Below are 12364 nucleotides of genomic sequence, written 5' to 3' on the forward strand. Positions count from 1 at the left end.
CCCAGATCTTGCTGTGCTAAGTCCAGCACTCTTTTCTAATATAGCCTTTTTATTTCTAAACTACATATGTAGAGAAAAGGAATATGAGTTCCTCTACTGTTCACTTAATATATACTCGTTAGCAAACCAGTTTATTTAAAAAGCATTTTTAAATTAGTTGCCCTAATAGTTTTATCTCATCAGACCCATTTCCTTAGCTCTACCATTCATATCCATAAACAAAACTATTGATGAGGAAAGGACATGGAACTAGGTGCCCTGTCCATTATAGCAATCTGTCACCAAGTGTCTAGAAGTCAAAGCTAGTTCATGGTTGAGAGTTAAGCAGAAAACTGACAAGTGGATTTTTCATTTTCTAACAAAGCCAGAGAAAAGAATTCTAGCCAAATCTCAGATAGATAAAAATAGCTAACCCACCTCAAAAAAAAAAATCAAAAAAGATAACACCACAGAGGATGGGTCTACTTCAGAATACTTTTTCAAGAAATGGGGGCGGCCAGGTAGCACAGCAAGTAAGAGCACCGGCCCCAGTGTCAGGATGACCTGGGGATCGAATCAGGGCTCAGAGACTTAGCACCACACCCAGAAATAACTGGCCATGTAACCTTGAGCAAGTTACTTAACCCCAATTGCTTTTAAAAAAAAAAAAAGAAATGGTGCTAGATTTCTATTCAGGGAACATAAAGCTCAGCCTTCATATAAAACCGCACTGGAAATTCCTTCCCATTACCTTCTAACAACAGTCACTGCACCTTAGCACTCAAATTCTTCCTTAATGTGTAAGATTCATAGGAGTCATTGTGAATATGGCTGCCCTGGCTCTGCATAATTCACTTTCACAATGACTACAACAACATAAATGAAAAGCACAAACAAAAACTGAACGTGCAAAGTTAGAACAAACTTGGCCCAAAGAAAAGATATAAAGAGGAAATTCTCCCCAACTCCTTTGCAGAGATGAGGAGCCCAGGGGTGTGAAATGCATAAAATATCAACTTTTTCTAACATACTGATAAATTTTGCCTCTTCCTTTTTTTTTTTTTTTTTAAAGCAATCGGGGTTAAGTAACTTGCTCAAGGTTACACGGCCAGTTATTTCTGGGTGTGGAGCTGAGTATCTGAGCCCAGATTTAATCTCCAGGTCATCCCGACACTGGAGCTGGTGCTCTTACTCACTGAGCCACCTGGCCACCCCTAAGCAATTGGGGTTAAGTAACTTGCTCAAGGTTACACGGCCAGTTATTTCTGGGTGTGGAGCTGAGTATCTGAGCCCAGATTTAATCTCCAGGTCATCCCGACACTGGAGCCGGTGCTCTTACTCGCTGTGCTACCTGGCCACCCCCTCTCTTCCTTTTTTTTTTAAATTAATTGTTATAAGGGATAGTTTTCTGGGAGTAAAACAGGAAAGAATAAAGAGTGGAAAGCTAGGCAATGTACAAAGAGAAAATATTGGTAAAAACCCAATTTTTAAAGGACTCAAAGGAAAGAAATACAACTATTTCCACATATGAATAATTTTGGTTGGTAGATTTTAAAAAATATACTGGTGTTGGGACAGCTAGGTGGAGCAGTGAGTAGAGCACCGGTTCTGGAGTCAGGAGTCCCTGAGTTCAAATCCGGCCTCAGACACTTGACACTTACTGTGTGACCTCGGGCAAATCACTTAACCCCAATTGCTCTGCCTTCCCCCCTCCAAAAAGACCAAAAAAAAAAAAATATACTGGTGTTATATTAACATGTCCTTTTGCTTCATTCTTCTTGGTTTCCTATTATGCTTGCATTCCTTTAAACTATTTTACCTGGGTCACCTGAAATGATATTTGTTCTTTATCCCTTTATCAGTCTTAAGACGGACATGGATTGTCTCTTCTTTTTCTCTTTCTCTTCAGATAACCTAATCACATTTATGATCATGTCTATCACTTCTGGGCCTCATCTTATGGTCACTTTAGGTTTTTCTTCTGAGGCCTACTTATTTTCTCACAAGGAGTGCAAAGTTCACTCTTCAGTCATACAGGGTAGCAGGTATTGAATTGGGAAGAAGGGATGAAAGATCAGCAGCCTGAATATGCACTAGTACACCAGAAATCTTAAAATATCTCTAATAAAGGCCTCTAATAAATCGAAAGATTATCTATGGAGAATTTATGGAAAGACATGCACAAAATTACATAGGACAAAGTAACAGAGAGGAATTGCAGTCTGGACCAAGGAGGAAGTAACCCACATTGGTAAGCAATAATATTAAACTTGAGATACTGGTATAGCAAGGTTGATCTTCTAATGTTTTCTATTTATATAATCACATTTTTGCACATTTGTACACTTACTCCAAGGTTTTTAAATGAACTAGTTTTAAAATTCAATGATTCTATATTTGGATGTTGCCAAAGAAACCAAAGTGCAGTAATTAAAAGGAGAAATCATTTTTTCCCCATTTTTTTCTTACCAGTCTCATCCACCCTCACAGGGAAGCATGCTCAATTTTTAAAATTATGTTTAAATTTTAGCTGTAGAATCATTTTTGATGTAATATAAATGGAAACCAAAGTAATTTTCTGAGTTAGAGTGTAAAACTTATTTTTTAACTATGAAATTTTCTACCTTCTTGTGTTTCCTTGGATCTTTGAATTAATGAAGCCATTTCCTGATTTAAAGATTGAATTTCATTCCTTAGTAGCTGATTCTCCAATCGAAGATTAGACAATTCCTGGGACCTGCCATCATCATTAGCAGAAAGGCTTCGATCACCAGATCTGATACTCAGGGATAGATTTTCCTTTGAAGCATCCACTTGAGCTCCTACTCCTGAATCTGAACTGTCAGATGTTTCTGTAAAAAAAGGGGGGGGGGGTAAGAATACTTATAATTTTGCCATATGCATTAAAAAAAAGACATGTCATGAGGTGTTTTTCACACTACTACAGGTATTATGAAAAGCAAACTTGAAATTCATCAAGAAATTTCACTCTGAATGATATTTTTACTTCCACAAAAGGGGCTTAGGGAGCCTTAAGTATTCGAAGGACCAGAATAAACATGGTGATAGGGAACAGAAAAAAGATAATGAATTTGGAAATCAAAAAAGCAGGAACAGGTATCTAAGGGCATATGTTTAAGCAATAAAGTCAGGATACAGTGAAAAGACCACTAGCCTTGGAGTCAGATCACAGTTTTGATTCCTGACTCTGCCAACTACAGGCTGTGTAACCTTTGGAAAATCACTCGGTGCTTCTTTTCTTTGATTTAAAACTCAGTTTTGCTTCTTGTGTTTCTTGTTTTCTTGGACAAATCACTTAATGTCTCCAGGGCTCAGTTGCCTCAACCACAAAATGGGCAGGTTGGATCAGATGCTTGCTAAGTCCCTTTCAATTCTAACATCTATGGTATTACAATCTATTGAAGGAGGAAAATTGCATCGCAGGATGGTGAGGATAATATAGATACTATATACAGAAAGAAAGCTTTATAATCTATGAAGTACCATAACATCTGGGGCACTTTTATTGTGGGAATAGGCCAAGAATTTGAAATTATTAAGACTAAAAAAATGGCCATAAAGCCCAAGAAAAGGAAATTCCTCCTCTCCCCATACCACTGGTTTAAAACAAAAAACTAATCCTAAAAGAAAGTTCAAGTTTGAAATAGGGTCAGTGAAACTGATTCAGAAACAAAACTAAGTCCTTGAAACTAAGATAATTTACTTAGAATGAAAGAAACACTGATCCAGACAACTTGGTTTTCATTTGTTCCTAGACAATGTTAAATCTGGAATGGACCCCACTAGACAGACCACTAAACTTAAGAGACAGGAAGACCCAAATTTGAATCCTACCTCAAACACTTTCTAACTGTGTGACCCTGGACAAGTTACTTAACCTTTCAGCTTCAGTTTCCTCCACTGTAAAATGAAGATGATAAAAGCAGCTACAACACAGAGTTAAGATTAAATAATACATGAAAAGTGCTTGGCAAAAAGTGTTATTATTATATATTAAACTGCTATATGTTAGCTACTTATTATTATAGCTATTAATAGGGTGGGTCATTATCTAACCTAATCTCATTTTTGCAGGTGAGAAAATTGAGGCGGATCCAGATCCAAATTTAAGACAACTCTAAATCAGTATCTTCAAATTGCACACAGCAATTGTTTTTCAAAATGTCAGTCATTAAATGAGACATATGTGAGTGTCATAGGAAGAATATTAAGACGACAACTGGTGGCCCAGTAAATAGAGATGTGGGCCTGTAGTCAATAAGTACTGAGTTCAAACCAAATTTAGGCTACCAAATTATGGCTACTTTATGAAACAATTCAAATAAGGACATAATTTTAGCTTATCACCTACACACTCCAGAAAGAAGTTTTGTAGTCTTAATGAATGGCTAATACCATTGTCATAGACAGAGCTATCTGGCAGACAATCACAGTAAAATGCTCATCAACATTTTCAATAACCTGATCTGTGATTTCACTGGGGCTCCCCATGAGGAAACCCCCTCTACTAAAGCATATCAGCAACTACTCTAAATCTGAACTCTTCAAGAATTATCTGAGCCACTCCCACTTTAAAGTGGGTTGGCCAGGACCACTTCACTTGGTCAGAACGTACCTGAATCAGGAATCCAATCCAGGGATTCCTGACTCTAAGGCCAACCCTATTCATGACTACACCATGTTGCCTCACAATTAGGTAGATAATAGATTAAAAACCCCAAAGCAGAGACCCTTCCAATTCCTAATTGTCACATAAAAACTTCCTCAAATGTCAAGACTGAATCTTAGTTCAAAATCCAATACAAAAACTTGTTAGATAACAATACCTTACCCAAATAAAAATAATCAAAGTCTTAATTGAGATCTGCTTTTAAAGCAATATCAAACAGAAAATTTGGTAGGAAAAAATTAGTAATATCTTATAGAAATGTTTATAATAAGATATGATCTAGAAAAGGAATGCTGATAAAAGTGAGATAAAAACTTTCATTATCATTTGCATAGACCTAGCTAAGAAGGTAATAGTTTCCATTGCTAACTGTTGTTATCAAAGGGAAAACTGAAAACTATAAAGGTTATCACAGGTACACAAACATTGCAATAAAATTCCATGAATAAATTCTCAAACTATAAAAAATGTCGATGATGAATACCAGTGGGCTGTCCACAATTATTTGCTGATATCTGAATATCCTTTAAAATTCTATGCTGAGAAAACTGGTCACTTCAAACTGGTCACTGAGAAAACTGGTCACTTCAAATTTAGGCATGCTACACAGATGTTATTACTATTAAGAGAGAAGGGACCATGTCATTCATTTTTTAATCTCCTCTAGAATAGCAAGTAAAGTGCTCAGTATCCCCACTCAACAGATGTTGGCTATCACACAATCCATATTTTACCTGAATCATATGGCTTATCACAAGTATCTTCTATAGCAATCTTGCCACTGTGGATTACTTTCCTTATGGTGGGTCTTTTGATCTATTTTTACTTCTCTTTGAATAAATCTGAATTCACTGCTCTCACTTCCCATGTACAACTAAATACCAAGAACAAAATAAAGCTCGCATGGCAGAATTTAGTAAATGCATCTACATAAATGATCAATACATACTCCTGTGTGCTCAAGAATTAAAACTTTTTAAAAATTTACATCACTAGATAGCAAAGTCATTTTCAGAGTACTACTTCTTAAACATTTTCTATTTCATCTAGATCAAGTATTACTTAAAAGTCTTAACTGGAGGCCTCGTTGTAACATGGAGGTGACTCTGAATTCTCAAAGGCAATGCCAGTGGCAGGGAAGTTCTGGCAAGTCCTACCAAAGCTGGACAAGTTTTGAATATAAGAATAGAGATGGACTGTACACCATCCAAAGACTAGCCCAGTCAAAGTTTGGAGATCACTGGGTTGGTAATAAAATGGTGAATTTTTTTGGTCACAGCAATTATGGATTCTCGTCTCAAGAAAGTCACATGGGTGTTATCTCTACTAGTAGGAGGAGTAATCACACCACCAAAATTATGGGCCACTGAAATATGTCACATAAGGATTAAAGATTCTGTTGAATGACAAACCAAGAGAACAAAGTAATATTTAAGAGAAAAAAAAAACAAATCTCTACTAACTTTATTAATATGGCTATAATGCTATGAGGAATCACTGCAAACTCAAGCTGCACTTTTCACTACTGTAAAGTACAAACAGTCATGTCCATTCATTAGTCACTCAATAATCTTCATTTTTGCAGACAGAGCAATGCAAACTCAGAGGTACTAGTCTTATAGATTGAGAAATCAAAGCTTTTGTTTAACTACCTTCAAATCCTTCCATCTGAGTTAGATCGGTTTTCATATTTCCTTTTGCTTCTACTGGGTAACAAAAATGAATATAGGAGGTTGACAAAAAAGGCACAAATTCAAAGGATATAATTTTAAAATTCCAGATAACAGCATTCTTAAATCTCATAAAATGCCCTTATTCTGCTGTCCTAAAATATTGTGGCAGATCAATTTTGAGGTAAGTTCTAAGATTCTGGGCTGAATAAATGATTACCTTACATGTAACATTTCAAGGCCCTTTGCTGTGAAAATGCTAAAGCATATCAGTGTTCATTGCTGTTACTCTAAGCACTTGCTGCTGTTCAACTCTGGGTCAATTATCTCTGACCAGGTATCCCTTAGACTAGAAGAAAGTGGATCAGAAATACCACTGGAACTTCTTTATGCCATGGCTTCATATCCAATTTACACTACTGCTTTGAACACTGTAATTCAAAATGACATATAGGACTAATTAGCTACCATGGCCTTGACTCCTGGTGGAGTTTTCTTCAGTAGTTTTGATGCTGGGTGCACCGGCAGACACAGAACTAATGCTTGATGTCCGAGAATGACTCTGAATAGCTGCCTTGCCCCTTTCTTTTTTAGTTTCAACCCTTCCATTAGGTTCCTTCTCTGAGCTATTGAGAAAATCAAATAACAGTTCATCATCAGGTTCAGATTTTTTTCTTCGAACAAAGTGGGAAGAAGGCCTAGGAGTAGATGTATTTTCACCCAGGTGGGAAGCCTCCACTGATGTCCTAGATCCCACTTTCACATTTGCAGTCCCTGCTAAAATGGTAGCCTTCTGATGTCTAATATGATCCGCTGCAGAAGAAATGTAATTAGCTTTAGATACAGTCTGGTACGTCAAGTCTGTATTTTGTTGCTGTAGTTCAGGATATTCAGTGTCTGCATTATATATGACGTGGCTGATGTTTTCTTTTCTACTAAGAGCTGTTGCAGCCCCTTGGTCAACTCTGTTCAGAAGGTCCTCAGCTTTTCCAGCAAGATCCGCAAACCAAGACATGATGGAAATTGGAGAACCCTACAGAATTGAAAACACCAAATTAGTAATGTAATATAGAACTTTTACCAATATTATTGTTACAGCAAAATATAATAACAAAAAGACAGTAAGCCATAATAGATGGTACAGTTATTTCAGGTAGTAACTAATAATAAAATTCTCATAGTTAATTTATTTTAAAAAGTACTGGCAATTCAACAAATATGGAGCACCCACTATGCACAAAGCACTGTGGTAGAAGATAAAAAAGGTACAGAAAAGAAACCAGGGATCTTGCCCTCATGCAATTCAGTCTTTTTATAATTTGTTTTAAGAACTGATAAATAATGAAGTAATAGAAATAAAGTCTCCTAAAATAGACTAAAAATAATGCAATGTAATGCTGAAGAAATGGCACTAGAATTAGGACCAGAGTTAGAATTTTAACTTTTAACACCAGCTGTATGAGCAGAGGGAAGACATTTAACCTTTCTGAGTCTCAATTCCTTCCTCTATAGAAGTGGGATAAAACTGTAGCACCTACCCCACCGAGTGGTTGTAAAAGTACTTTGCAAACTTTAGAGCTATATAAATCATCTGCCATTATCATTAACTTTCATGTTAAAATGCAGAACTATCAGAGTTACCTTTAAATTTGAGACAGGGCAGCTCATATTTGTGACTTAAGTTTTACAATGACAATTTTTTTGTAAATCAATTTTACAATGATTTTTCCCTAAACCAATTAAGGCAAAATACAAGGTGAAGTTAGTTGCTATATCATAAATTCATTTTGGAAACAGGAGTAAAACCCAAACTACTTTAATACCAGTCTAGCTCTCTCTCCTAATAATCAAAATGCACTTACCACTTATCTCCTGGCTTTCACTGTAAATTTAACAATTATTCTCCAGACTAAAAGCATCTGCCATAAAGCTGATTGCCCAATTAAACACTACAAACTAATTAATACAAGATAACTTTGGGCATGTGCCACATAAAAAGAGAATACTAAGAAGGTTCTCAAGCTAGCTCTATTTCTTTCAGAGTTTAGTCTCTTACAAACTACAAACCAATGAAATGATTCGTCGAGCCAGGGGGCTTCCAAAGATGGAAAAATAAAAATGTCACAGTGTTCGGGAGCCTCCGTGCTTAAGACAGGGCAGTAACCAAAAAGCCTATTTTAAAGTTCGTGACTTCAGACACTCATTACAGAACTAAATATTAGAGGAAGGCCCTAAATCGGGGATTTTTAACCTGAGGTCCATAGACACCCAGCCAAGGGGTCTGTTGATAGATTTCAGAAATGGGGAGGTGGTGAACTTGGATGGGGAGAAAAATTACATCTTGATTTCAATATTAAGTGGTATCTTTTGTAACCCTATGTATTTCACTTTGTGTATTTTACAATATTATTCTGAAAAAGGGGTGGAAAGGCATCACCAGATTGCCAAAGGGGTCCACAACTCACAAAAAGGTTAAGACCCCCCCCCCCGACCTTTTAAAAAAGGAGAGGAAGAGACGGAAAGACCACTGGTGCGGGCGGGAAGTAGGGGTGGGTTGGCGAGGGAAAGGAAGAGGCGGGGGACGGGCCCCACTTTTTGCTCCTGGTAAAGAAAAGAAGGGGTCGGTCCTCAGCCTTTAACCGCCCACCCGGGCAGAGGCCTCAGGCCGCGCCTCCGCCTCACCTGACTGCGTCAGTCCCCAGGCCCGGAGCGAAGGGATGGATGACAGCCTTCCTCCTCCTTTTCTCCTTATTTTTTCCCCCTATTCCTCCTCCTCCTTCCTCCGGAACTAGAGGAAGGAGGGAGCCCGGGGAACACTCGCGCAGCTCCCCGGCACCAGTCAATTCCTCTATCGCCGCTCTCTCTTCCGGGAGACGTGGAAGGGCGGCGTGAGGACCCCAAAACAGAACGTCCGTTGCACTGCCGGAGCCACCGTTCTAAACACAGAGCGGCGAAGGAGTCTAGAGCAGCGAGGTCCTAACTGAAGGCCACGCCCTCCTTTCTCTGGCTGGACCAACCGATAGAGGGGCGGGACTAGGTACGCACGTGACTTTTGCGCAACCTACCACAACTTTTCAGCCCACTGCTTGCAGTTACACCTGGTGGTGTTGATGGTGGCAACAACTTTATGTCACACCCACTTGGGAGGGGTCAAATGGCCCTACTGAGGGAGTGACAGGCGCTCGACCCTGGTAGGACGAGTTCTACTGCCCCTCCTCCTCCATATACCTCCCGCCAAGTGACCTCAGATTTTTGACTCTTCCTTAATTTTGCTTAGTGGGCAGGTAGTTAGCTACCTGAAGTAGAGAGGATACCTGTGGAACTGTGTGTATTTTGTAAGCTTCTTATACATAAATACATACACACACACACATGCATGCATGCAGAGAGATAGATAGATCTGGATCAAATACAAAGTAACTTTGAAGGGGAAGGCACTAGCAACTTGATAAACAGGAAAGGATAACCAAAGTAAATGGCCCTTAAACTTAGTCTCGAAGGAAACCAAGGATTCCATGATGTACAGGAGTGAAGTGAGAGCATTCCAGGAATGGGAGACAGTGCAAAGGGAAGGAGAATCTCCTATGAGGAACACAAGGTCAATATGGCTAGACCATAGAGAGCATGGAAGGAAGTAATGTTTAACTGAACTGAAAAGGTAAAAAGAGCTTTAAATGCCCAACAGAGGACTCATATCATTTCCTGAAGATAAGTTTGCTGAGTAGGGGAGTGACATGGTCAGACCAGATCTTTAGGAAAATCACTTTGGCAGCTTTTGTGAAAGACTGATTGATTTGGTGACACACTTGAGGCAGAGAGACCAGTTGCAAGACCAGGTAAGAGTTCAGGTAAAAAAAGATGAGGGCATGAAATAGGCTGCTGATTGACTGTATGGATGGAGAAAAGGTGGTATATCAGAGAGATGATATGGAGCTAGAAAGGACACAATTTGACTAACTGGATCTGTAGGATAAGTCAGAATCAGGAGTTGAGAATAATACCATGGTTGTAAACTTGGGTACCTGGATGGATGCCTTGAACAGAAAGTTCAAAAGAGAAGGGGAAGGAAGATAATAAGTTCTGTTTTTGAACATGTTAAATTTGAGATGACTACGAGACATCCAGTTTGAAGATGTCCAAAAAGTTATTGATGATGGAGGATTAGAGTTCAGCAGTGAGACAAGGGGTAGATATATAAATTTAAGAATCATCTCCATAGAAATGGTAACTCAACTCATGGAAGGTGATGAGTTTTCCAAATAAGAGCATGTGGAGAAAAAAGAAAAGAAAAGGGCATAGGACAGAATTTTGAGGTACACCTAACATTACTAGCAATGACAGAGATCACAATCAAGTCAATATAAAGGCGAATAGAATTGTTTATAATGTTAAGAAACTTTGTTCAGATTCCTTGATTCCTCCCTGTTAAAGTTATTAGGGAATCTGAATAATATCAAGGTCAAATCCATCATTTAACAGATAAGAAAACTAGAAGTGAGATGCCCAAGATCATAAAGTTATTTAGTAGCAGAAGTAGAACAAGAATCCAAGTTCTCTGATAATAGGCACTTAATAAATATTGAATGAGCCTAAAGAATGTCATGAAATGGGAAGAATATTTGGGAGTCTAGGCTCTGCTAACAAACGGGAACATGATCATGGACAAATTTCTTTATTTACTTCAACTTGCCTTAGTTCTTTCTGTGCTAATCTACCACTTTCAAGAGGCTTTATGAGGATAAAATGAGAAATTTAAAAAGCACTATAAAATGATCCTATGTGTAAATGCAAGACAGTAGTATATATTAGGGGCTCATAGTTATCATATAATTGCAACTTCATAAGTCATAATCACAAACATAAAAACTCATTCTCCCTAAAGCATGGGAGACTTAATCTCAGTCTTTGGAGAGAAAAAGGGATTAGGTTCATAGTTTAGCTCAGTTCCCATAGAGCATAATACCAGTTCCAACTGCAAAGCCCACCCTACCCCGCAGGAGTCCCAAGCACCCTTTTTTTCTCCTGACTGTCTGTACCTTCAATCTTGGCTCCAAGGTCACCATGGCTTGTACTCCTGGCCTGTGGAGAACACTCTGGACAGCTGAAACTGAGGACAAACCACACAGAACAGAAACAAACACCGCCAGAGAGGAAAGCAGGGAAAAGAGAGTCCTTGCCCTTGCTGAGTCAGTTCATGGTGCCTATACTGTTGGGCAAAGCTGGCAGGAATAACCTCAAAGAGTAAGGCTGAAAAGACATGGAAAGAGAGTTGCTCATCTTACCACTTTGTAGATGTAGGCAGCCAATCAAGGAAACTACCCATACCAATATGGTGGAGGAAGCCAATTGGGTATGCGCAGAAGACCAGCCTGGTTATGTAACATTAGCTTGAGATAGTTTAGTATAAAGCCCCCTGAAGGGCAGGGCCACTTTGCTTTTTCTTTGTATCTGCTGTGGCTCACATATAGTAAACACTTAAAAAACTCTTGTTAACTGATTAAGCGAACTCATTATACAAATAATAGGATCCAGAGCTGAAAGGACCCTCAGAGGCCACCTAACTGAACCCTTTCATTTTATAGACGAATAAGCATGAACCTCAGAGAAGGAAAAAGGACTTGCTCCCAGGAGTGTACTGGAGTCAGTTTCTGCCCAGGTCTAAGACCTGATTTTTAAATTTTCAGCATGAGCATTTACACTTCAGAAGTTGGCAAATAGCTACAAATAAGGGCTTAATTCAGGGGTGGACAACCTTTGGTCTCAAGGATACATGTGACCCTCTAGGTCCTTAAGTGTAGTCCTTTGACTGAATCCAAACTTCACAGAGCAAATCCCCTTAATAGAAGAATTTGTTCTGTAAAACTTGGACTCGGTCAAAAGGCCTCACTCAAGGACCTAGAAGGCCACATGTGACCCAGAGGTCACAGGTTCCATACGCTTGGCTTAATTTATTATTTTATTGATTGTCTAGACTCAAGAAAGTGATGAAGAAATGTTAATAATGCAGGTTAAACCTAAAAGTGTA

General features: G+C 38.6%; 1 protein-coding gene across 2 annotated transcripts in view; it reads right to left on the minus strand.

Annotated features, from left to right (window-relative positions):
• Positions 1-9325, minus strand: part of GOLGA5 (golgin A5) — a 32864-nt gene extending 23539 nt beyond the window's left edge. Inside the window, exons 1-3 of one of the 2 annotated variants that reach the window (XM_069086044.1) lie at positions 9022-9325; positions 6808-7372; positions 2604-2831 (exon numbers count right to left, since the gene is read on the minus strand). In XM_069086044.1, coding sequence (XP_068942145.1) covers positions 2604-2831; positions 6808-7354 — 775 coding nt within the window. In that variant the 5' untranslated portion in view covers positions 7355-7372; positions 9022-9325. The other variant, XM_069086045.1, reaches the window with a different exon arrangement.
• Between the last annotated feature and the right edge of the window lie 3039 nt (positions 9326-12364).

The sequence above is a fragment of the Petaurus breviceps genome, unplaced genomic scaffold (genome assembly GCF_028583685.1).
Source record: "Petaurus breviceps papuanus isolate PSGF00001 unplaced genomic scaffold, PetGlider_PUasm1.0 177, whole genome shotgun sequence".
NCBI classification, from domain to species: Eukaryota; Metazoa; Chordata; class Mammalia; order Diprotodontia; family Petauridae; genus Petaurus; species Petaurus breviceps.